At 37.7% G+C, this 27566-nt stretch overlaps 2 protein-coding genes across 2 annotated transcripts; both read right to left on the bottom strand.

Annotated features, from left to right (window-relative positions):
* LOC125241654 (octopamine receptor-like) lies at window positions 1-26083 on the bottom strand. Its single transcript, XM_048150228.1, has 8 exons — window positions 25879-26083; window positions 9727-9959; window positions 9079-9343; window positions 3613-3733; window positions 2665-2723; window positions 2306-2409; window positions 1760-1897; window positions 1-222 (listed from the first exon to the last, which is right to left on the bottom strand). The coding sequence occupies exons 2-8, from the start codon at window positions 9902-9904 to the stop codon at window positions 206-208; spliced, it is 882 nt and encodes a 293-aa protein (XP_048006185.1). The 5' UTR covers window positions 9905-9959; window positions 25879-26083; the 3' UTR covers window positions 1-205.
* Window positions 12773-23560, bottom strand: LOC125241510 (odorant receptor 9a-like). Its single transcript, XM_048150030.1, has 8 exons — window positions 23550-23560; window positions 22584-22836; window positions 21860-21967; window positions 21110-21567; window positions 20297-20399; window positions 15193-15288; window positions 14565-14720; window positions 12773-12832 (listed from the first exon to the last, which is right to left on the bottom strand). The coding sequence occupies exons 1-8, from the start codon at window positions 23558-23560 to the stop codon at window positions 12773-12775; spliced, it is 1245 nt and encodes a 414-aa protein (XP_048005987.1).
* Window positions 26084-27566: the final 1483 nt, after the last annotated feature.

A 27566-nucleotide genomic window follows, 5' to 3' on the forward strand; every position in this document is an offset into this window, starting at 1 on the left:
TTTAACTAAAAGTGATATACAGGCTGGTTCCTGATAACGAACTTAACGACATGTCGAATTTAACGGAAAACAAATAAAACACGGTGTATTTACTTACATTTACAATAAAATTTGTCTCATGTTAGTTTACCCTATATTCTATTGTATCCAAAAATGTTGGTTCCCATAATTTCAATTATTTCTCACGTCTTCTACATTCGCCGTGTCAACTAAGGTGCGTCACTGAAAAAAGAAATTAAATATAATTAAAACAACACTCAACTGATTGAGAGTATAACTCAGCTTTCAGACAAAAAAAACTAAATCTAAATCGGTTCATCCGTTCAGGAGCTACGATGCCACAGACAGACACACACACAGACAGACAGACAAACAGACAGACAGACACGTCAAACTTATAACACCCCGTCATTTTTGCGTCGGGGGTTAATAAAAAAAGTAATTAAGTACCTACTTATCTAAAGAGGATAATAGCCCGTATTTTTTTGCCGGGCAAAATTATCTTAGACTTTCGAACGGCGAATTTATGCGTTCGCTTCGAGATTCAAAAATCGCTCCCCTGGGGGCCGATTTTTGAATCTCACGGCGTTCGAATTCAGAAAATTGTCACTGAAAATAGTAGGCAGTTTCGGTGACAATTTTCTGAATTCGAACGCCGTGAGATTCAAAAATCGGCCCCCAGGGGAGCGATTTTTGAAAGTCTGTGGAAAACAACGTAATGCTACGAACGGCGAATTCATGCGTTCGAGATTCAAAAATCGACCCCCTGAACGTGAACACGCATTAATTAATAGCTTATAACGCGTAAAGAGCAGTTTCAAGTGCTCTGCTTAGTGCTTACCCCACTGTTTGAGGCTGTAAGCGTGAATATATGATTATGTATGTCTTTTTGAGGCCTGGGGGCCGATTTTTGAATCTCACGTCGTTCGAATTCAGAAAATTGTCACCGAAAAATTAAATAGTAGGCAATTCACCGTGACAATTTTCTGAATTCGAACGACGTGAGATTCAAAAATCGGCCCCTGTGCCCTATAAAGGGATAGTGCGCGGCAAACTTTTAGATCATTAGGTGCGGTGGTAGGGGTAGGGTTGCAAAAAAACGGTTTTTTTTGGCTTGAAATAAAAACATGAAAAAAACCGTGAAAAAAACAGTTGTTTTTCTGGAGTATGTTTTTTTTCTAATCTATGAAATCTCAAAATGTTTAAAGCAGTTAATACTTTTATATGTTTTTTTTAGACTTAATGTTAACTATTAAACGAATTTAATCAAATAACTTTAATTTCTGGTCTTATAAAAGTAACATTTACGAAATCTGTAGTTGGTAGTTATTACTATTTACTGTTGGCAACACCACCGCCTCTCCACGCTACACGCAGCATCGGGGATTCCCCAATAAACGTTTGTATACTGAATGTCAATCGAATTAAAATGTACGTTATTGTTATTGAAACACGTTACAACTCACGAAAAACCGTTATTGTCGAATTATTTGTTCATCTGAAAAAAAAAACCATACTTAGAAAAAAAACCATGGTGCTCGGTTTTTTTCATGTTTTTTATTCATAATTCTGAAAAAAAACTTTTGGTTTTTTTTCTATTTGCAACCCTAGGTAGGGTTAAGATCGCGCGTCGTACATATACGAGCAGAAAAGTTACCTAAAAAGAAAAATCGCTTCTGCGCAGGTATAGGCCACACGGTCTAATAGTTTGCCGCGCACTGTACGCCACTTGCCCCGGTCTCAAGCTTTAAATACTTACTCTTGAGCAGTGCTTGGAACGCCCGACGGACCCTGGTAGCTGCCGCAGCATATACCACAGGGTTGAGCGCAGAGTTAGTGTAGCCTAGCCACGTACTCCACTGCCAGGTTGAATCCTGGACGCAATCGCAAAGGGAATCTGAAAGAGTTAAACAGTCAATCTTGTCAAGGGCGAATCCAGCTAAGTCCGTTTTCACATAATCCGATCCGATATCGGACGTCGGATTTCAATAGAAAAAATCCAAGATGGCGGTTGTAATGTATGGGATATCGGTTCGACATCCGATATCGGATCGGATAATATGAGAACGCACTAAAGTCAAATTAAGGTATTTTTTTAGCACGAAGATCACATCAAATTCATGTGCTCTGCCTACCCCTTTTTGGAACATAATTAATAAACTAATTGACTTAAAAAACCTGATTCTTTAATAAACACCAAGTGTTACTTTTGCCTTCGCAATCAGTAAAATTTGCAAATGCACTAATTTAGTTCTGCTAGTTTAATAGATGGCGCAGTATGCCAAGAAAAACTAAAATCGCTTGCCTATCGGTAACATGATGAAAAACGGAGTCCAGCATATGAGGAAAAGGCACATGAGACGGATAATGGTGATAGTAGCCCGTCTCTGTCGCTCTGCCGCTCCTGCCCTGAAAATTATTAGAAATATAAAAGTCAAAGGAGTTTTGGATATACAGAAGATTTCGAGAAGCGATTAGTTTGTTTATCGAATGTACAATTCATTTAACCAATGACTTCAATTGTATAATTTAAGTCGGATCACGACTGAAGCATGCCATCTCAATCTGCTACCTATTTTAATAAAAACGCAAGTGTGTCAACTCTATTGACTAACAGAATACTTATAAAGGCACGTGATTCCAGAAACATAAGTGCATACTTACTCATCTGTTTGTTGCATTGATTCTGGGCACTTAGTCTCAACCATTTCCACCTTTGGGACCTGAAAACAAAAGATTCTTTTTAAATTAAGAATGTTTCCATCAACGTAGTGTGAGGGTTTTTATTACATTTTATGCTAAAGCCTGGCCCCGTCGCCGAATAGCATTTATGCGATGCGAAACGCCACCGAAACGCCGCAGAAATGTAGTCAGGCTCTGTCACGCCAATACGCAAGAGCGATAGAAATAGATAAGTAGCTACGAAAGAGATATTATCGTAAGCGTGCTGCACGCGCGCATACGCGAACATTCCCGACGCACGCTGCGTGCAATGCGTCGGGAATGTTCGCACATGCGCGCGTAGATGGTTTCAGGCCATACTGTGCGCGCGGTGCGCGGCATCTTTGTGCCGCCTGCGTGGCAGCCGGAACAGCCTTCTGGCCGTCTTAGGCAGCGTTCCCACTTAAGCGTCGCGTGTCTCGGGGCACGCAACGGACGTCTCCGCCGCGCCGCCTGAATGTAATTCAAAAAACGTCTCCTCAGTCGCGCGCCACGCCGCCGCCACGCCGCCTGGGGCGCGTCTTACGCGCTTCCTATACAAAATGTACTGAGGAGACGTTTTTTGAATTACATTCAGCCGACGTGGCGCGGACGTCCGTTCCGCACCTCAGGACATGCGTCTCTTAGATGTGGCCGGTCCCTTAGCTGATCGCTGGGATAGTCAGCTCCTCATACTCTGGACTAGAATGCACTCGGTGGTGGCCACCTACACATATAACTGAGTGTGTAAGTGGCTATTACCAAGGTACTCAGCTTTTTTTTTGTCCAGTACAATTTTTAAGATTTTATTTAGAATAAGTTTTTTTATTACTGTATGGACTTTGGTCTGAAATAAAGATATTTTATTTTTATTTATTTTAGTAGGTAATGCAGGGCCGTGTCTGTACTGACCTGCCCTCTATGAGCGCGGATCGGCGGGCGTGAAGACAAAGCACGAAGGATCAAACCATACTGCACCAACATAATGCACGTTGGCACGTAGAATGAGAAAGTTACGCTGAAGAACACGTAGCTGGAAAATACAAATAAATTCATATTATTAAACTGAATGTATGATTCATAAGAAACTATCGGCCAAAATACAGCGAGTAGCTTGGCCTTTTGAGCGCGGTCGGTGAACGATAGCGGTACGGTTATGCCGTGATAACGTTTTGATATTACTATCAATCTGACAAATACTAACTAATGCAAGTGTACCTAGAATGAGTATTAATTGTGCACGCCTTATGTACTCCACTCGCCGACACGCTATCAGTTTTTGCCACCGCCGTTTTGGCCTTTTTGGCGCGGTCGGCGCGAAACACATCGCCGCGCTGGCCAAATGAGCACGGATATTACCACGGGTAATATATTGACCGTTTTGGGCTTCGCACCTTAATATTACAGACTTACGGATTGTTAAAAAACTTACTTAGGATTAGTATTAACAGTGCACGCCTTATCAATTTCATTCGTCAATACGCTATCAGTTTTCACAAACACTGTTGGGAGTGCCAGGGGCCAATTGAGCACGGCGAGTATTTTGGCATTTTTGGGCGGCGGTGATGACCAGTTCAACTCTTAATAAGACTTATAGTCCATGGGCCAGTGAAGAAGTCGGTATAATTTGGGGGTACTAAGTTTCCTTTTTACAGCAGTTAGGTAGGCCTATAAGGATGTTAAAAAACCATGATTGCCATCTCAAAATGGTAGCTAAACAAAATGGCCGCCAATCCAAGATGGCGGATATTGAGTTTTAAAAAATCGACCACAACTCCAGAAGTATTGGTCCGATTTCATTTTTATTTTTTTTAAACGAAAGCTCTTTTTGTGTACTCAAATATTTGTTATATTCATTGTTTCGATAAATTCAACCATTAGTTAGTAATTAACGAAAAATATAAAAAAAATATCTTTTTTTCTAAGACTTTTTGTCAAAAATCATGTTTCTACAAAATACCTTGCATATTCTAATAAATATTTAAATGCAGAAAAATAGTGCTATTAATTACCTTTAATTTGATGTATAAAAGATACAGACTTAATTTACAAAAACACATTAGAGGCTTAATTTTAATTCTGTCTTCGTTGAAATTCACCGTTGTGCATACAGTACTTAAGCTTCAGGTCGAAGTTGTAGATTACTAATATGCTGTTTTTAGTATATTTCTGCAATTGTACTTACAATTAAGAAAAGAACTGAACATGTTAGTATTCGAAATCCATTAGCTTTAAGAATATAATAAAATATGTCATAGGTAAAGTACAGTTTTAGATATTTGATTATTTGTATAAAATTTCTTTAGTGGTACAGCGCCAACCAACCGAGATAATACAAAATAAATAAACTAGACATAGTTGAGGTCCTATCTCATCACATTAACCTTTTGACCACCATGGCCGGATATGGCCGTCGCTGGAAATGCTTCCTAAGGACGCCAACCATGGCCATCAGTTTTGCCAATTACATTGGGGACCCATGCGGGCCTTCTTAACACCTAATTTTGCTCAAATAATCGCGATCCACGTCTGTCTGGTATCCGGGGCACGACGTATTCTTTTTCACTATTTGGCGTTTAAAAGGTTAAGCCTAACCCTGATCCGTGTTCGAGAAAACTTATATTTAGTTAAAATAATCCTTGCATACAAAAGGTGAAGCCGCTGACCGTGAAAGGGTCTTTCGGTTACAGAAGCGTGCAATCCGTGTAGTAGCCGAGGTCAAATGGGATCATCCGGCCAAGGAGCTGTTCATAGGTTACAAAATCCTAACCCTACCTTCCCTCTATATTCTGGAGGTAGCCAAACAGGTAAGATGTAACTTGGAACAGTTCCAGGCGGACGCTGTTGAACCCAAGTATCCCCTCAGACGCGGCCAGGAGCTCCGTGCGCCTCGAACCCGATTGGCAAAGGCTAAAAAGTGCCTCAACTTTATCGGTCCTAAAATATATAATAAAGTGCCCGAGGACATCAAGACCGCTAAAAGTAACAGCTTGTTCGTGTCAAAATTAAAATCCCTCTTGATCTCCGAAGCGTACTATGCTTTGCACGATTACTTGGGCTAGTAAAAAAGTAAATAATAGCTAAACCTACTAACCTATTACAACGAATAGACAGAACATTCATACTCGAAATTTAACTTAAAAAAAAACATGCATGTAAAATACCTACAGACTTTGTGATATGAACAGCAAATTATAAAACTATGGTTAGTACTATTTAATACTAGATTAAGTACCTACTATTATTATTTTTACCAATATGAACTATAATAGAAATGCAAATTGTAATATGATGATGTGACGTGTAAATTATTATTTATGAATAAATGATTGAATTGAATTGAATTGAAGAACACACCCCAAAAGAAAAATAGTCTTGAGAAATTCACTATAATGCATTAATAAGGCAAATCTATGGAGTATCCGACTACTAAACAACGTGATATAGGTACCTACCGAATAAACCTTAATTTACGCACAGAAATATATTACTTATTACCGTTAATGTAGATTGTAGAGCCAATATCACCAATATCAAGCTTTCAAGACAATCACAGGTAACAGATTAATTTTCTCCTAATTTTTCGAACTTTTATAGCAGGCATTCCACCTTCAATCACGACTTACGTGCCCTGGCTCGGCCCAAGCCCATTTTAGAGTAGCAATACGATCTCTATAATTCTGACCCGTCGCCGCATCAGCATCATCTCGTTTCGCTTCCATCGTAGAAAGACATACCGAACGTGTTGTGCTCTATACCTCTATGCAACTTTTAGCCTCTTCATTTAGTACATTGTTAGTGTCCACGTCTCGCAAGCTTATGTCACGGTGGGAAGTACCCAGTTACACACTGATCAAACATGTTGGTCTCCAGTGACTGGTATCCTTGCCCTTAATACGTCCTTTAGCGTACAAAAGGCATCCAAGTCCTCCGTGTGATCTCCGCCGGCAGCGAGGCCGACCCAAGTCTCTGTATTGTGTTATGGTTCGCCACAACTCGACGTTTTGTGCCTATTTTGCGTGATGTGGGGGATTTAGCTAATCCTGCCAGCTTATCTCCTCGAGAAATCCTATTAGACCTTTAATGTTGAGTAGGAGAACTTTGGAGAGGTCTCTCGGGGATCCGAGATGTTTCTTCCTGTATGGAGCCACTCTGCTCACTCCATCACCAGGTGAGAGGCACCCTCGTCACAGGGGAATGTTCATAGCATCTGTTATGAAAATATGTTTGTTAAGTAGTCTACGATCTGTTCTGACATTGGTTACCATTCTCAGGCGGACTTTCCCTAGTTGAAGGAGCGTCTTTGTGAGTTTTCTATTGATGCTAGGCTTGGCTTGTTTGACTGTAGCATTTGATCTGGTTTTGCCAGTGTGCTGTGTGTAGTTTCATATTGAGCATACCTTGCTTCAGCAACCCTTGTCCTTCAGGACATCGGGAGAATCGGCAGTCGACCCCAGCTGCCTGGCCAGCTCGTAGGCCGCATCATCACCTCGACATCCACTGTGTCCTTTGGTCCATTGAAGGATGATTTTGTTATTATGACTTACCTCCGTTAGTCGTTTATGGCATTCCTTAACCCAACCTTTATTTGTTGTTCCGGATAACGTATCTTCTGTTACTTGTTATAAAGGCTGAAATATGGAGCTTTGGATAAGTCTGTCCTTGCCGTAACTTTCAATTTGTACATACCTCTATATGTTTAACTACTTTAACCCAACACTCACCGACGGCATACAGTTCCTCCAGCATCTGACGGGGAACATGTGCTTCTTTGAAGATGACGATGTTATCCGCATATCGAAGATAATTGAGGCATACATTTATACATCTATCATCCCTATTGAGGCTTTTATAAATGCCTACCTGTTTAAAAAGTTGGCCAGATTGCATAACCCCGGAGTTACTCTCTACTAATTAAGATTCGTCGATACGGGTGCTAACTTTTCTTCTGATTCAATAGCAGGTTGCATAGAAAGAAACATTCACATTTTGGTACACCTTTTATGAAAATTCAACTCACGTGAGTAGGTAATTAAAACGTCTGTTATTAACGTCTTCTAACGTTTTTCGTTCGGTAATGACGAACAATACATGTTAATAATATTTGGCTCTACTTTAAGCGGTGATATTTGTCTCAAAGTTTGTCCATCCGGTATTTAACGGCTTCGTTGTTTAGTAATCGGTAAAATATAGGTAAGAAATATCTATTAATTCTGTACTAAAGAACATTTCTAAAGTTTGCCCGAATTCTGGGGGTGCTCTTCACTAACCCGCTCGTGCGTAGGTTTTTTTTTTCAAATCTGAGAGTCCTTGAATGCGGAACGATTTTCAATCCGGAATACGATCTAACCCTTATATACGCAAGATGATGACGGAGTATTCCGTCTCCCAGGCACAATCGCAACAGAATTGCATTGCGAATTCGCGAATATATGAGCGTAATTAGGCATTACGGAGTCCCAATTTTATTTCATTTGGCGTCCGTATCGTTGGCGTCCTTGGCAAGAATTTCCGGTGACCACCGTGGCCGTCCGTGGCGGTCAAAAGGTTAATGGTTCTACAGTCTCGACACATGTTAGTCATATACCTAGTACACTTAAATACTTAATTTTCATCATTGAGGTGTGTTGCACATATGGTATCTAAACAAATTTTATCCTAGTACTATCGAATATCTACAAACTCATGGATACTATCATGTTCTATTAACATAAACTATTATTCTAATTGTACAATTGCTAAAATAAACTAAAAACAGCATATTTGTACTCTACAACATCTTTTAGTACTGTATGCACTCCAACCTGAAGCTTTTAGTACTGTATGCACAACGGTGAATTTCAACGAAGGCAGCTTTAAATTTAGCCTCTATGTGTTTTTGTAAATTAAATATGTATCTTTTATACATCAAATTAAAGGTCATTAATGGCACTATTTTTCTGCATTTAAATATTTATTAGAATATGCAAGGTATTTTGTAGAAACATGATTTTTGACAGAAAGTTTTAGAAAAAAAGATACTTTTTTTATATTTTTCGTTAATTACTAACTAATGGTTGAATTTAGCGAAACAATGAATATGACAAGTATTTAAGTACAGAAAAAGAGCTTTCGTTTAAAAAAAATAAAAATGAAATCGGACCAATACTTCTGGAGTTATGGTCGATTTTTTAAAACTCAATATCCGCCATCTTGGATTGGCGGCCATTTTGTTTAGCTACCATTTTGAGATGGCAATCATGGTTTTTTAACATCCTTATAGGCCTACCTAACTGCTGTAAAAAGGAAACTTAGTACCCCCAAATTATACCGTTTGGCAAAATTAGACCAGCTGGCCCATGGACTATTACTTTGAATTGGATTGTTAAAAATACTTACTTAGGATTAGTATTAACAGTGCACGCCTTATCCATTTCATTCGTCGACACACTATCAGTCTTCACAAACGCTGTTGGCAGTGCCACCGCCGCCGCCAGCGGCCAAATCAGCACAGCGAGTATTTTGGCCTTTTTGGCGCGATCGGCGCGCGAGAACGGATCCGTGATACCGCGGTAGCGCTCCCAGCCGAGCGCGCAGAGGGAGAGGATGGACGCTGTGCAGCAGAGGACGTCGAGGGTACTCCAACAGGCGCAGATGATGAAGCCTGAAATTAAAAAAACTTACATTAGATATCAACATTTATTTATAATGTAATCGGTAACATTTAATTTAAAATGGAAAATAGTTTCAACGAATTAAAAAGCGAAACTACGTGTACTTTCCCGGTGACCGTTACTACACATCTTAATTCGTCTTGTTAAATACTTAGTCTAAAGGCCAGTTGCATCAACAACATTTGACAGACACATTATCGTCAGGCAGCACATGTCAATGGAACTTCCGTTGACGGTTGCAACCGGCCCTAAAAGTGAATAGCTCTCAAGAGCTAAATCGGGGATCGGCGCGCTCAACAAAGCGCTGACACAAAGCCGGCGCTGCCGGTGATCGTGGTCACAATGAGCGTCTTCATACTTTGGAGTTACTTACTTAGTCTAAAAGTGAAAAGCTCCCTAGCAGCTGCTATCGGCAGTACACTCACGCCGATCAGTAAATCGGCGGCGGCGAGGCTCGCCAGTGGGTAGTGCTGCGGTGATCGGCGCGCTCGCCAAAGCGCCGAGATCACGCCGGCGTTACCGATGATCGTGGCTACGGCGAGCGCTGCCATAGCCGCCGCCGCCAACCACCATTTTGTGTCGGCGGCGGCGCGGGTTGCGAGCAACCTGTACAGAAATGTTTATTTTTAAACTACTTTTTAGCCTAGTCAGTATGTAATCATTATACTAGTTTGATTCCACGTGCGCTAACTTTCGTCCATCCTCGGCAATAGCAAATTAAATTTGCTTTCTTTCTTTTATTTGCTCCTATTACAGGTCACACCCGCGCGGTATGTTAAATTTCTAAATATGTGGTTCGAGTGAAAAATGGTAAAGAGAGCTTAGAAGGAATGGAGGAACAGGAGTACCTACATATTCAGGTGGATTGTTCGCTAGGGGCACAGAAAATAAGCAAGCAAATCAGGAACCAAACTTTTAAATAAAGAAGTATTTCAATCTGGCTTAAAATGTACCTATTGGCATAAGTCCTAAAAGCCACGATATGAAGAACTTCACCTGTAACATTAAAAAATGTCACTTAGGTGTTTGTGTTAAAAATCAATATTATCAATCATGATATAGCTTCTACGTTATCATTACCTATGTCGCTTGAAAATAGTTTGATAGCTTACGTTAATAAGTATTTGCAAATACACAATAATTACCTACCAGTTCGCTTTTGCCGTCCAAGGTGCAAAGTTGTTAAGGTAACTGTACCAATCTTGGATACTTTATGCCGGCTGGTACGATAAGGTATATAAGTACCAATGATGGGCACTTCGTTCTTAAGAGGGCTTTCATGTGAAAAATAGTGAAATCGCAACCGAGCGCTTAATCATACTGTGTGTGGTATCAAATTAAAGGGCTTTTTGAGTAGTTTACAAATATATACCATATAATAGACTTTTTCTACTTGGTCTAACAAAATATGAGAAAATGTTCAGAAGTGGTAATAATTGTGACGGTGAAGGCTTGTTTTCAAAAAAATGCCAAAAATGTATAATAGAAATGTATAGTCACTAAGGCATAAGAGCAATTTTAGTAAACGTTGCAGATTATATTAGTACGAAAATAACTTCTATGTGATGTAGATTTTCAAAGAAATTGTCTTTTGATTTTAGGTAATTTCTGAAAAAAAATTAATTCGTCTTAGCCCCGTTTACTATTTTTCAAAACCTTATGATAAAAATGTAGTCTGAGAAGTTACAGGATACAGGATATACGTTTCAGTATTCAAAATTGTCCAAAGTTTACAAATAAGATCGACTAATTCAGCGCTATACGCGGGTTTTGCTAAACGTGCATCAGATAAAAATTCATAATTAATTTAGTGAGTCAGTTTTCAAAAATTCAGTCTTATAAGAATCAACATAATAAGATTATCTAATTGAAACTTGAATTAAATATATATGTTAGATAACGGAAAGTGTAGTATTTCACCGACTAAAACTATCAATTTTACATTATTTTGACGTTTTTCTTGAAAGCAGCCTTAATACAAGGTTTTTTTTATATGATTACACTTGATTTTACACTTAGTACACTCGTCGTTACACTTAGTACCTACTTTATTTATCATATTTATAAATTGTCGAATACTTAAAATAAATAATTCATAATAACCTGGATCATAGGCAACATTTTATGACAAGAATTGTGTTCTGTTTTATTTCAGTACCTAATACCTACTGTGTATCATCCCTAATAACTGAACAGGTTACTACGGAACCACGCAGTGAAGAAATCCATAACCACACCATCTACCACGGTACCTATCTACTGTCTGCCACGTGGTATTTCACATGTGTTGAGTAATTAGGCAGTATCTTACACCGCAACGCATAATGAAATGCCAAGGCCATCATTAAGACCTAGTTCGGACCAGCAACAATGTGCAATCAATCAAGTCCTTCAGCTGTTCAAATGCTTCTTCGATCTCCTTTCCAATTTTTGAAAAAGAACGGCTCTTAGAATTTTTAAAACTAGTGGTAATGACCACTTGTTTTCGATTCTAGTAGAATTTAAATAATAGTGGAGATATTATTGGACAAATTTCACGAAATCGAATGGCCGAGATTCAAAAATCGGCCCGCTGTTACCAACATATTCAAATATCTGTTTGGTTGCTATAGTTACCAGCTGTCACCTTTATTTTATTTGATCATAAGAGCAATAATATAAATTTATTTCACGTTAAAAGTACATATTAAACTAATACAAATAAAACTACACTATGAACTAATAAATTAAACTATAACTAAACTAAATCTACCTATAAAATAAAACCCTATAAATAAAAAATAGAACCTAAGTCAGAGCCGGCCGGTAGAGTGCCCAGAAGGCTGGCGGCATTGCCGCGCTGAACAGCAATGCCGATGCGCTGGGCAAGATATGCTCCAGCCTTCTGGTCACCCGACGCGTCCCGTAAGAGCAATTGAGTGGATAAGGTATAATTAGGGTGTATTGGGGTACTTTCGAAGCACAGAAATGCTCGGGTAATTTCTAAAGGGGAGTCTTGATATGATGGAAATAATGGTGATTTTTATGTGACTTTCGAAATTAAACGACTATCGAAATTACCCCAATGCAACCTATAGGAATAACTGTTACTGGTAAGGAATAAGTCTGTTAAAAAAACATATTGTAAGTTGCACTGTTTTATTTCACTATAAATAAACTTGCTAACGATAAATTCTATGAATAAATTGAATAATTATACATACCTACTATAATGTAATTAAATACCAGAGCAAGTGACTGTATGCTTATTTTTGATAGTTACGAGTATTAATAACTTTACGGTGCTAAATAATATAACCAAAATCTTATGCTAAACATGTGTTAGTGAAACAATACTAGAAAGTGTAAGAAAATCCGCTTTCGGCATTTAAACTAAGATTGTGCATAAGTAGTTCTGTTACATAATTCTATTTAACTATTTATTCTTCTACTGTTAACGTTTTCAGCATGAGGAAATACGAACAAGACGTTTTGATAATCTGTAAAAAAAAATAATGTAGTTTATTTAATTATTATAAACATTTCAGCAAAAGTAGCGTCTCTATTAATATCACAATAATATAACCTAACCACAAAATTAAAATTTTGAAAAAACCCCCGACCGCGACATAGTAGACCGATTTTCATGAAACATGGCTAAGAACATTCCCGACTAACTCAGCAAAACTAAATCTAAATCGGTTCATCCGCTCGGGAGCTACGATGCCACAGACAGACACACACACAGACAGACACGTCAAACTTAAGACGTAAATAAATAATTTGTACATTTTCGGGTAGTCACAACAAACTCAAGCGGATCTGTCACCGAGCGGCCTGTCTTTAAGACGATACAAGAAGGTTCAATTCTCCATACAAACGCTCTCGACTATTTCCTCCCTGGTTTTTGAAGATACCTAGAACAATGATTTTTTCAACACAGATTATTATTATTTTTATCGGTGTCGGACCGTTTTGGTTTTTTTTATATAGGTATCCTTATTTTTAAAGACGCATTCCCGACACATTCCCTTAAACGGCCTTATTGAATATGACGTAAAAAAGGTATGGTATTCGAAATTCGAATAACAATTAGGCAAAAAAACTTGTCCGACACAGATTATTTCATTGTTATTCAGTTTCTAAATTTCGTTACGATTGATTAAGTTTTGAAGAAGGAAACAGTCGAGAGCGAGACCTCGATTTTTTTCGAAATATCTTTTAACTGAGTTATTCTGAATGGACAATTGTTTTTCGATAAATCTAGTTAATGATAATAACACTAGCGTATTTAACTAAATATCCTAAATTGAAGGGACTCCTTTCCATTTCATCACATTCGCTCCTGTAGCGTCTTAACCTACTTGTTTGGTCATGTTATATATATCGTCACTACTTTTTAAAAAACTTGTATCTTCGCCTGTTAATGAAAAGAAAATTGTAGTAAGTATGTATGGAATGCATATAGACTTACTGCGTTTTAACTTTGAGGAACAGCGTCAGATACGAGATTTTTTCAAAGTAGTGACGATATGTTTTCGTTTACCCTCAAGGAGCATTAACCTTAAGGAGCCTTTTAGGGGTAGGTATATTTTCTTGACATTTATCTGAACACTTAAAGATACAGACTATAAATTGGTTCTGTTACTAAACTAAAGCCTATGCTGCCGAAAGTTACAAGTATTTGGGTCATTTTTTTTCAAAGTTGTGTCCATGCACCCCACTTTTTTTGGATTTGGAATTTTTTGTGTGGTTTCCACTCAGAATCGAGAGCTCTTTCAATCCTAATAGGAGAAAAAAAGTGTCCCAAGTTTTTTCCCATTCCGTTACCATTTTTTCATACATTTTATACGGCGGTAACGGAATGGAAGGTTTGAAAAATGTATGGAAACCTTGGGACATTTTTTCTCTCCTGTCAGGGTCGAAAGACCTCGCGATTCTGTCAGAATCGCGTAAACAAATACCCATGTTACAAAAAAAGTGGGGTGGACTTTGAAAAAAATGGCTCATTTGGTTGGTGCACGAAAGTTGTAACTTGTAACTTTTTTTTTAAATTATGGACTGATCGGCGATTGACCCTAGTCACACCTGATGGGAAGTAAAGACAGAGTCTATGGAGCTCACCGATTCAGTAATAGCATATTCACTCTTAGTTTAAAGAGACCGAGGTCGTAACTACTTTGTTTATGTTGTTTAAGTACCTAAAAGTCCAGAGTAGGTATTGATATTTACCGTAGACATAGTAAGCACACCCACGGAGACCACCCCACCGGCCTTCAGCGCTCTCGGAGGCTGCACATTCCTCAGGAACAACAGGACTGCCTTCCTGTTCCTCACATCCATGAGCTCCCAGGGTAAGGAGTATACTTCGTCGGCAAGGGTGTCACTCTAAAGATGTTAATTCCTTATTTAATTTAACTTTCGACTTGACGGCTTTCGGGACAAACTTATCTTTAAATTCTACGCATTTTTTTTGGGCTATGAGCTTGAGGACCCATCGAGAAAATCAATAATTACTAGGTTGAAAGTTGAATGTGCCTAATAGGTACACTCCGATAAAAATTGCAAAAATAAAAAAATGGCAACTTAGTATCAGAAAATCAGTATAAATGTAAGAACATGAGACGATACTGTGACGACCGACATTACGATTTTTTTTTATTTAAACTTTATTGCACATAAATAAAAAAATACAAATGGCATCCTTAATGATAGCTAGAAGAAGATATTTTTTTCTCTCTCACACAAATGAATGACAGTGACATGCCTAGACACTTGCACAGGCGCCGCCTGGCGGGATAAAATGTCAGTGTGTCTCGTCATTGGCCTAATTGTATAAAAACACCATGATATACTTGACCTTTGAGCTGATAAACTCAAATATCACTGACGTCTGAATCAGCTGCTGAAACATCATCAATGTCAAAAATCCATAATTTCCGAGAGCCTCTGGCGTCTGCAACAACAGAACTGATTAACCCTTCGTATGCTTAGACACGGATCCGTGCGTGGGAATTATAATCTATTGTTTTAAATGTCAGGGTCGTATTTTCAATGATCAAAATTGACAGGCCGCATACGAGGGGTTAACACAACTATTTGAATACTCGACTAGCTCGCTGAAGCACTGGTAGCCTAGCGGTAAGTACGTGCGACTTTCGTTCCGGAGGTCGCGGGTTCGAACCCCGGCTCGCACCAATGAGTATTTCGGAATATATGTGCGAAATGTCATTTGATATTTGCCAGTCGCTTTGAAGGAAAACATCGTGAGGAAACCGGACTAATTCCAATAAGGTCTAGTTTACCCTTCGGCTTGGAAGGTCAGATGGCAGTCGCTTTCGTAAAAACTAGTGCCTACGCTAAATCTTGGGATTAGTTGTCAAAGCGGACCCCAGGCTCAGCAGCCGTGGCAAATGCCGGGATAACGCAAGGAGGATGATGATAATTTGAATCATGGGGTCTCATCCCGAACAGTGCAAAATTATTTCCAAATAGAAATCATAGATGGCGCTAAGTGTCACGATTGACGATTATTATTTTTTTATCAAATAGATTTAAAGGTATTTGAAGCGTCATAAATTAAGTACATTATAAATTAAATACAAACATCGATGACAACACAAATTTAATGCATTATTTTAGAAATTTTCAAAGAAATAATATCACGTAATATATTGCTACTGACTATGACGCAACAACGTGAACAACCTGCGCGCGACAGTATCGAGCTACCTAAATTTTATTGCATATTGTCACTAGATGGAGCTGTCACTATCTACAGTATACTGCCAACGAAACGGTGCGATTGTGTGCGTTCCGTTCATTGAGATATATGTACTACGTACTATAGGCGACGTTGCCAGACGGAAACTCTGCACAAGCTGACAAATGCGCGGAGTGCGCGAAGCGGTAATTTACGCGTAGAGTAGTAAGTCCACCATCAGATGTGACACATTATTATATTCCGCCTGTCAAAATTATTTATTTATTTATTTACAACTTAAAAAATACAAAGTAAGCGATCACTGCCGCCCATGGACACCCGAAACACCAGGGGTGTTGGAGGTGCGTTGCCGGCCTTTAAGATGGATGTACGCTCTTTTCTTGAAGATTTATCTTCTTCTTTAAAATACAAATATATACTTATATATAATAATATATATATAGTGCGGTCAGTTTTTTTGGACAAAGCGTAGGTATCCATTGTTCTCTTTTTTCATGACCAGGCCAAAGAAAACAGCAAAAAGTGAGCGTGCTAAAAATACAATTTTACTCAATAACTGTTAACAATCAATAAACAAATTAACTTTTTTTTTATATTATTTAATTTTCCAAATTGAAATAAATATATTTCGCAAATCTATTAGAGGTGAAACACATTAGTAGGAACAATGAAAATGGCACATCTGCGCGGTTAACTTTTTAGTCTATGATTGCGTCACCAAAATCGCGCAGCCTCGCTCCCGCTCGCGTGTTCGTAGAATATTCAGCTGTCAGCCGATAATATTTGTTTGTGTACGTTAATAATGTAGGTATACGTTTGTAGTAGTGTGCGTGACAAAAATGTCGTCTATTTCTATTAAACAGCTGCCAATGATCGAAATTCAAATTAGTTGAACAATTTCCATTGAAAAAAAAAAGTTTGTAATGCATCGGTCCGAATTGTGGATACTAGTTTTATCATCTTTTAGTAGATACAATTGAATGTAAAATTATTTATTTTGCCTGACACTCTTGAGTATTTTTTATGCCGTTATTTTAATTTTACAATATAATATTTGGAATATAGTGCTTATAATTATTAAATATAAAACATTTTTTAAATACTTTTTGATACAAAATCATACTTCATTGATTTGGAACAATGCTTTTTATCGGACCTACAGTCAACCAATTGGAACCCTAGGCCACTGTAGAACTATGTCATAGTAACGTTATAAATCAGATTGTAAGAAACCTCTTACTGCTTGTCATTTTGACATGGTTGTAGAGTGGCCTAGGGTTCCAATTGGTTGACTGTACATCCGACACTATCGGAAGCGTTTATCGGATGTAGGATGTCGATCTGACACCCGATATCGGATCGGATAATGTGAAAACGGCCTAAGCATTAACCGTTAGTGCGTTTTCACATTATCCGATCCGATATCGGATGTAGGACCGATATCCCATACATTGAAGCCGCCATCTTTGATTTTTGCCTTTGAAATCCTTCCGACATTTGCTACATGCACGACCGATGCGATGCATGCGAAATCAAACCTTATCGATATGGAAGTATGAGACGCGACGATTGCCGACTGGCTAGGATTTCCGAACGCACACGAATGCGCGCTCGGTCGCCGATTTGCGGCGGATTGGGCCTAGACCTCGACGCGACGCCGCACTTGCGTCGCGCGAAGCGCAACAGCATTTTAAAACATTATTATTGTACAAATATAATTATTTATTAACCACATCAGCCCCCCCCCCCCCCCCCCCCCCCCCCCCCCGACCAAACCAAACCAAAACACACTACATTTTTGCATTTTTCCCCTCGCTAGGTCGGAAACACGCGTTTTGTCCTTCAATACCAGCAGGTAAAAACCCACTAGTGGATAAAGTAATTTGACCTTGAATATAGTCATATAGTGAATCTAGTGATGACGATATGTTTTACCACCTGTGGAACTCCTGGAAACGGTGATAAACGCGTTTTTTGCGTTGTACTTTCCTCGCTATAGTGAGGGAAAATGTTGTTGTGTATCGTGGTTCAACTATAGAATACTTTCGCTTGCTCGTTTTTCAATTCCACACTCGCCGTTAAAATACAACTTTGCACTCTTGTATAACAAATAACTATGTATTTTATATTTTTGAATATATTTTTTCAGACTGGCACTTAAAAAGAGTTTAAACGTTTTTTTTTTCTAAAAACCTAAATTTTTCAACAAAGGTTTTACTTTTCACTTTTCGACATCTATCAATGAGAAAGGACCTTTTGTAGTAAGAAACAATACGATTTTTTTATGTAAAAACGATAATGTAAAAACGGCCTAAGGGTTACCAAGGCTCGATCGGCGCGCCTAGTGGACGCCAGGCTTAAATTGTCTGGTCTTGGTGTTTTAATAATTTTATGTGTTTATAGTCGTAATTTATTTGCGAAGTATTAATTTTATATCTGTATTTTTAAATTACACTATGTTGTGGTACCGGGAAGCATATTTTAACTTAAAAGGACGTAATGACAACATTTCATACCATGTTTCAGAAAATAAATAGTTTCGGAGTTTAAATTAAGTTTGCAGTGTTTGCACAATTTTATGAATAAAAATATTACTCTCGAAAATGTTTTATCAAATACGTACTTTACATTTTGTTCATTATGTTTACTACATGTACATTCTTAGCTATTATACTTATGTATTTCTTACATAATAATATTCATTTCCATATTTCTAATTAACTACGCGCCTGCTTTAGAGTGCTTTAAATTTTAACAAATCAATGCATCCTTTGGTCGGGGGCTGGGGCCTCTCAACTCAAGGTCGCCGGCGCCGTGGTCGCGGGGCGCGGGGCGTGGGGCGCGGGGTGGGGCGCCGCGGATCTCGTTCATTCAATTCCGCTTGCATGTGTTGCGGACAGAGCGAGTATATTATACGTACGCGGCGAGCACACATACAAGCCGCACGGCAACGCCATCTAGTAATGTTCGACTTTAAACGTCCATGTGACGTTATAGGTTTAGTGCGTGAAAGCTAAAACAGATGTCGCAAGATGTTGCAGTTTGATGACTATTTCGACGTAGGATACTGATAAGAGTTTTGTTGGCCACGCGTGGCTACTGGCGCCATCTAGCTCTTCGAGTGTGGATTAAATTTAGCCTACAGGTCTAGAATACTTAGGACGGCGCCCATTTTTAGTATGGGATTAGGTATCTGTACTAGTATTATTTGATCTGTGATTTGAATACTCGACTCCCACACAGGACTTTATATATCGTTAAAAAATTGGTATCGTTATTTCTTAAAATACAGTTAGGGCTAACTGTATTTTAACCCGAGGCTTAACCCACCATTTTACATGGAATTTGACAGATAACAGCCCACTAACCCTGAGTTAAGTGGTTGGTGCAAGTGGGCCTTAAAGAGTTAAGAACGTTACGTCTAAAAAAAACAGATTTAACGTCAATTTCTATTAATCGTTAAAAAAGTAACATTATTTTCTCTTTGCATTTATTTTCGTGGGTACATATTTTACCATTCCACCCACCGACCGTAAGAAGCATACATACTATACATAGTTGAGCATTTCTTTTTTTTTGCCGTTTTTTTTATTTTGATTTTTTTAGGTAATTTTAGGTCAATTTGTACTCAGAATCACGAGTACTTTCAATCTCACTGGGAGACAAAAAGTGTCCCAGAATTTCCATACATTTTTGTTACTTTCCTCTCTTGTTACCCCACACAACATGCATTCTTAAACTTGAAATATTTGATTGGAAGATTTGGAAGACAAAATTCTGGATATTTACGGCTACACAAGCTTGACAAGTTTTAGTGCTGTTATTTGGGCCATTTTTTTTTCAAAGTTGTCCACCCCACTATTTTTGTAACATGGGTATTTTTTTAACGCGATTAATACTCAGAATCGCGAGGTCTTTCGATCCTGATAGGAGAAAAAAATGTTCCAAGATTTCCATACATTTTTTCGAACATTCCTTTCCGTTACCGCCATACAAAATGTATCAAAAAAATGGTAACGGAATGGGAAAAAAACCTTGGGGCACTTTTTTTCTCCTATTAGAATTGAAAGAGCTCGCGATTCTGAGTGGAAACCACATAAAAAAATTCCAAATCCAAAAAAAAGTGGGGTGGACAACTTTGAAAAAAATGGTCCATTTCTTCGTTGAAATTCGCTCTAAATAAGACTATTTATCCAGCTTTAGTTTTTAAACACAATATATACTTAGGATAAAAAGTTACCATTTGAGAACATTCAAGTAGCAAGACACACCCAGTGACCTGATGAAATGCGAGGTAGATGCACAAACTAATGCCAAACGTTTCCGATATTTCAATCATGAACCTGCAAAGAGAAAATTTGATTTACTGAAAAACACTTGGATTAAGCTAAAAATTATACAAGTACCTATTTTAAATCGTTATATTTTTTCATATCCTGTATTTTTACACAGAATTTACGAGACCAAAACCACGTAAACCATGATTTAGTCGTATTTTAATTTATTGAAATTAATTTTTCAGTACAGGGGGCCGATTTTTGAATCTCACGGCGTTCGAATTCAGAAAATTGTCACTGAAAATAGTAGGCAATTTCGGTGACAATTTTCTGAATTCGAACGCCGTGAGATTCAAAAATCGGCCCCCTGGGGATCGATTTTTGAATTTCGAACGCATGAATTCGCCGTTCGAAAGTCTGTGGAAAACGAAGTAATGCTATTTTTGGAAAAGGAAGGCTAGTAATTTTAAATTAGTGGTAGATATTATTGAACAAATTTCACGAAATCGGATGGCCGAGATTCAAAAATCGGCCCCCAGATGGTGTTTTTTTTACGCACTAGTGCGAGAAGTGGTTCATTATATGCCAAGTCGAAACTTCGGAGTGCTATCTGTACTGAAAAACGTCGTACGATACACGTGCGAAAAGGAAATTCGTAACTCGTGTTTTAATTTATCGCCACTCGTTTCGAACCTCCCTTTTTACGCACTTGTATCGTAATGTACTATTAAATTACGTAAATCTCTTGTCAAATAAACAAAAATAACGATACTCACTTTTTTATAGCTTGATCTCGATCAATCAAATCCTTCAACAGTACAAACACTTCTTCATTATATTTCTTGGAACCCGTTTCCAAACACTGTTCCATTTCATTAGGCCTTGGAAAGTTTCTCAAGTCATGCACCAAAATATTCAAATGCCCCGCGATATGAAACACCATTATAAATATGAGTAGATCCATGCACAGAAATGTAACAGCAGCGTTATAAGATGGGTAGAAATTTAAAAAAAATACCAGAAAGTAGCCTCTAGTATCTGAGTACTGGTCTACAAAGGATAAGTAATTGCCAGAGTGTACGAACGTGCCGTTTTCTGGTCTGTGGTCAGAAAACATGCCCGCGTGGATGTTTTTCCAGAGAGGAACCATGTTGAAAAACATCATGGAGAAGAATATTTGACTGTGGATTATGACTGCTGCTATGTTGCAGAATTTAGTTATTCGGCGGAGCTCCTGCAATAAAGTTTTGAGATATTGATAATGGGTAAGTAGGATTTTTTTATGAAAAATTGGTGTTTGATTGTATTTTCATTACAGGAGGGCGATTTTTAAACAACATTCATTTATCTCATTTCAACTAAACGGTTAACTTAAGGTCGGTTGCACCAAAGGTTCGTTAAATTTTATTGTATGGGAAGTTCCATAGACGTCTCCTGCGTGACGATGATGTGTCTGTCAAATGTGGTCGATGCAACTGGCCCTTAATCTACTTACGCTAACTTAAAAAAAATTAGTATTTACTTACCATAGCAGTAAATTCTGATTTATGTTGGTGGTTCATCAAATGAAACTTTGTAACAAAGTTTTTCACCAGCACACAGTACCTCTTTTGGAATGAAAGTGTCATTCTTTGCTGAAAATGTTTTAAAGTGTGATTTTGTATAAATCATACCATTAATAATCATTATCTTTCCATGTAGACAGCGTTCGGTATTGAATAAAAGTGGATCCGAATAGGTACAGATTTAAATACAAAATTGGTATGTGTTTAACAAAATAGTGCTACTTTAATAAACATTCAATATGCCTATTTGGTAATTTTATGGGGACATATTTAAAACGGTATTTTTGCGGTTAGGTAACTCGTTACTCGTGTCGATTTTACTATTGTTGCGATTTTCCTACTATCCTCATTTTTGGGCCATTTTTTTCAAAGTTGTCCACCCCACTTTTTTTGTAACATGGGTATTTTTTACGCGATTAATACTCAGAATCGCGAGCCGATTCGATCCTGACGGGAGAAAAAAAATGTCCCAAGATTTCCATACATTTTTTCGAACCTTCCATTCCGTTACTGCCATACAAAATGTATGAAAAAGTGGTAACGGAATGGGAAAAAAACCTTGGGACACTTTTTTTCTCCTATTAGAATTGAAAGAGCTCACGATTCTGAGTGGAAACCACATAAAATTTTCAAATCCAAAAAATGGCCCTTTTACAACACAAATTGTAAATTAAAATATGCTCACAATAATAACAACACCCATCAAAATAGTAAAATAATCGTGTCCCAAAACAATGAACTCCTTATCCGTGTTCTTGCGCACGTAAAACACGCACGATATCTCCAGATACGTGCTAACCGTGATCATTACGTAATGATACAGGGCCTGTATGCGTGTGCGCAAGGTTTTTGGCCCGAAGGTGTATGGCCACTGGGCAATGGTATTGAGGGAGAAGCGAATCATTCTCATGTAAAGTACGTCAAATATGTCCGCAGTACTGGAATAAAATAAAACTAGTGACCGACCGAAGGTTAGGTTTCGGCGTAGATTAAATATAAGAAAATCATACCATCCCATACATTAAAATGCGACCGCCTTAGAACGCGCATACACTACACCACACATAGATGGCGCCACAAAAAATGTCTTGTAGCTTTCAATTATACTTGTAGATGACGTTAAGTGTCACTTTTGACATAGATTTATATCTCGAAAGTGACATTTAACGCCAATCTACAAATAATCGATATCAACAAGGCATTTTTTGTGGCGCCATCTATGTGTGGTGTAGTGTATGCGCGTTCTTTCAGTCGTTCTCTGAGACTGCGGTTGCGTTTATTGCAATGACTCTTACTTCCTTCCATACGTATTTATGGTAAGTATTATATGGGTCGTGGCAAATAGATCGCAAACTTATTTTTCATCACACCCGCACTTTAAATGTGCTACTGCACGCAGGCGGAGCGTGAGTTATCGAAAAATCGTTCTCCCAAGGGAATAATGAAATTTCTTATACCGTACTTAACTATTTTACATTTATTTACTTACATAGTTTTTACATTGCGAATGTGATGAAAAACATTGTGTGTAACTTGGGGGCGCCACTGTCTATGTAAACCGTTTTACATTGTATAGAAAAGTAAGTGTTGCTATTATAAAAAAAATGTTTAATTTAATTTCATTCGTAGTAAACCATTTTCATGTACAAACCCAGTCTCCATTTTCGGCAGCTTATTAATTATGTACCATATAAGTATTCAAAGTTAAATAGTATGTACACTTGACCGTCAAGTTCAGGAACAAAATTCCAAGTTGCAGTGCAGTAGGTACAGTAAGTGCAGTATAAATATTACACATTGAATGAAAACAACGGTCAATCGCAAATTTTAAGTCACTCGTAGTGTTCCGTATAACAAATCATTTTCTAGGCGAACTCACTCCATCGTAGGCCACGTCTTTGCCTTCGGCTAGTCTGTGGCCAAGAGTAAGCCCATTTATAATTGAAATAAAATAAAATAATACCGAAATTACAAATTTCACGTCTTTTTCTAGTGACAAACTTTTAAATATTTAAAAGTTTGTCACTAGAAAAAGACGTGAAATTTGTAATTTCGCTCGGCGACGAGCTATATCGTTCACTCTCTCTTTTATTATTTATCGACTACCTTTTTGTTCGTTTCTTCCGCCGATAGGTCATCCCTTACTACTCGCTTTTGGTAAAACCAGGAATTAATTGTATTTAGTCTTACAATTAAATCTTCTTCACTATTACTGCTACTTGCACAAAACATTTCGTGGTACAAAGGGTTGAAATCGCTGAATATTAGTGAATATGATAGAATATACCGCAATGTATCTATTCGTAAATTTGTAAGAGGGTGTGACACTCGTTTAGAGAATTGTTGACTTGTACGTACAATTATACATATATGTAAAACTTATTAGCACAATTTAATGTAGCACAAAACAATTGTCAGCTACAAATTTGTACATTTTCCGGAAAATATGTGTATCGTATGTAAAGTTTTGTGATACAATGAATTGTAGACTTGTCGATACAATTTACATATTTGTCAGAATTTTCCGCTATTAATTTGTGACGGGGTATTTTGTGGTACGCATATTTGTACTATTACAAACTTGTAACTTGACACTTGTAAAATTGTATTTGTGAGTTTTGAGGGATAGGGCACAGTGTTGAACTTGAACCCTACAGATAATTTTGTGTTGCCCTATCGCTTAAAAACTTATTAAACACATTGCAAAAAAATACTCATAAAGTCAACGAAAATTATTAATCGTGTTTACAAAATATTCGAAAACTGTGGATCTCTAGAGAAAATGCAGTTGATTAGTAATTAGACTAATTAAATAATACTGTTGGTATACAATTACATAGGTGTCGATAGTAGGTAATTATGGTGAACATGTTTTACAACATTTACCTAAGTTGATTACTGTTAATGATACCTGAGTATTGTCCCAGAGCTCTAAGAACCTCTTTTTGACACATGACATCGTCCACAAAACGTAAACTCGCGCAACCTAATGAAATTTTAAATAAAATCCTGTAATAATATTTAAAAAAATCAAGTACTTAAAAACAACATTTCGCTTACTTTAAACTTGACCATAGTAATAATTGCTGAAGTCGTAGTCAACAGAATTTGTGAACAGTGTAAACAAACCTTGTAGTCAAAATGTCTTTAATTTCCATTCTAACTCATCTGGTACTGGCACTACTGGCTAAATCCATGTCACATGATCAATTCATATCACATGATCCTGAACCTTTGTTTTGTAATAATAAAATTGTGCTAAAATATTGATATTTTATATAATGGTTTGTTTACATCGTTGACAATTTCTATTGACAGAGATTTTATAAGTATTTGTCCTGATTTTGATACGTCTTTGTTAAAACTTTGCTGCACAATATGTTAATTTACGGTGCTCCCACACTGGCTGTTCCCGGGTGGCTGTTGCATGCTGAGACCGGGACACCGGGACAGTGCCGATGAACGATGGCGCGCGGTCCCTGTCACGCCATGTTAATGAATGAATGAATGAATATTTTTATTTCGTGCGTGTATTTTTATGTTAATGGGCCATATTTTTCAAAGTTGTCCACCCCACTTTTTTTTTGGATTTGGAAATTTTTTATGTGGTTTCCACTCAGAATCGCGAGCTCTTTCAATCCTGATAGGAGAAAAAAAGTGTTCAAAGGTTTTTTCCTATTCCGTTACCATTTTTTCATACATTTTGTTTGGCGGTAACGGAATGGAAGGTTCGAAAAAATGTATGGAAATCTCGGGACATTTTTTTTTCTCCTATCAGAATCGGAAGAGCTCTCGATTCTGAGTATGAATCGCGTAAAAAAATACCCATGTTACAAAAAAAGTAGGGTGACCTTAGAAAAAAATGGCCCTAATATAACATTTATAACAGCACAGTGTGGGAACACCATTCATTACAGCCCAAATAGTCTGTGGTATTGGACAAAGCGTTCGAAAGATGAAACAAATGTATTAATACTCACTGTTCCGACCAAATCCTGGTGATTTTAAACAAACACACACTGTTCTTTTATGTCTTTAACATGTTTTATCACGCTTCTCTTTCAGTTTTATCACATTTCCATATGAATTCATACTATTTGACACTATATTTCACGCTTCTAAAGTTTTTTGGAAATTTACAAATCACAGGGAATATTTAACACGTTTTAACACCGAAAAAATTGTGTACTTTTTTATATACTTTTATGAAAACTGTCAAACGTCAAGTATTGTTCAATTATCAACTACCCTCGCTTGCTTAAAATTATTGACAACATGCGTGACAGCTAGAGTGATATCTTATGGGCATGCCCAACATTTAAGCCTCGGCCAAACATAGGGCGTTTTGGTAGCGTAGCGGAATGCGCGCTGAATGCGAACGTAGTCACATACGCTCGCGCGGTCACACACAGCACTTTCAAGTCCATTATAAAAAAACACAGCACGCATTGTGAGCGGACTTGTCTGAATAATGGATTAAATGTTAACCATTTAGCTAATTGTTTTATTCCAAAATGTTGTTTTCCTTTCTTATACTGTGTCATTCAATACTCATTGGAAGTTTATAGTTGCTAAATATAGGCTTAGAAGTTAGGTACCATGTGCAGAATGCGCGCGGATGCTATTGCTTTGAATACGCTCGCAAACTGCTCTGTCCGGCGCACCGCCATCATTGGGCTCCGCTAACGCTGCGCTCTCAAAGCGCGCATGTGTGGCCGAGCTTTAATTTTAAACGGCGTTAGTCCGTTTTCACATTATCCGATCCGATATCGGAAGGATTTAAATGGAAAAAATCCAAGATGGAGCCTATAATCGGTCCTACATCCGATATCGTATAATGTGAAAACGCACTGAAGTAGGGACTTTCTGACCACATAGGAATACCAATAATAGTTATTTGACAAGGGGGCAAAGTTTTTGTTTAACCGCACGTGCCAATATTGATACCCGAGCAAGCGAAAGATTCCAATATTGAACCGCGAGCGTAGCGAGTGGTTCAAAAAGTGGAATCTTGAGCGTTGCGAGGGTTTCAAGGCACGAAGGTTAAACAAACTTTGCCCCCGAGTGAAACACACATTTTTTCACCACACCAACACGAAAAAAATATAGACTATAAAACATCAAACTAAATCAAATCCATCAATTTATTCAATATGTAGAATTCAAAATCATTATTTTTAAGTAAATTCTAACAGCCAGCGCAAGACATCAAGTTAAAATTTGTATGAAATTACTTTGCACTCTTGTGGATAAAATGCAATTTTGCTGTCTGTTTTCGAATAGCAAAGAGAGCCTTTACTAGTTGGTGTGGTGAAAAACATATTGCTCGTTCTCTCTATCTTTAATATTCCAACAAGAAAACTACAATAGCCATTGTGAAACGACGTCTATAATGTATATTACTCTTATTAGTCACTACTAACTTATACCGACCTAAATTAGAATTACCTGTATTCCTTAAATAAGGTCTACATATACTATACGTGTATTATCCTGTTGAAATGCATTTCTGATAGGTTATGCTGGAATAATAGTCTAATTGGCACTCTAATATTACAAACTATTTAAAATTTCAAATCCAATAAGTTTTATTGGATAATTATGGTTCATAGTTATATTCTACAATATACCGTCTTAATTACAAAGTTGACAGATGTCAAATTATACT

This window comes from Leguminivora glycinivorella, chromosome Z (assembly GCF_023078275.1).
Source record: "Leguminivora glycinivorella isolate SPB_JAAS2020 chromosome Z, LegGlyc_1.1, whole genome shotgun sequence".
NCBI classification, from domain to species: domain Eukaryota; kingdom Metazoa; phylum Arthropoda; class Insecta; order Lepidoptera; family Tortricidae; genus Leguminivora; species Leguminivora glycinivorella.

Coding starts and splice junctions, on each gene's coding strand:
- LOC125241654 (XM_048150228.1), bottom strand. CDS start 9,904: ATGGCAGCGCTCGCCGTAGCCACGATCATCGGTAACGCCGGCGTGATC. Junction 9,344..9,726: donor GCTTTTCACTTTTAGACTAA/GTAAGTAACTCC, acceptor TTTTAATTTCAG/GCTTCATCATCTGCGCCTGT. Junction 2,724..3,612: donor TCCGCGCTCATAGAGGGCAG/GTCAGTACAGAC, acceptor TTTTGTTTTCAG/GTCCCAAAGGTGGAAATGGT.
- LOC125241510 (XM_048150030.1), bottom strand. Junction 21,568..21,859: donor AATCAGAATTTACTGCTATG/GTAAGTAAATAC, acceptor ACTTTATTGCAG/GAGCTCCGCCGAATAACTAA. Junction 12,833..14,564: donor GTGTGCTTACTATGTCTACG/GTAAATATCAAT, acceptor TTTTTTTTACAG/ATTATCAAAACGTCTTGTTC.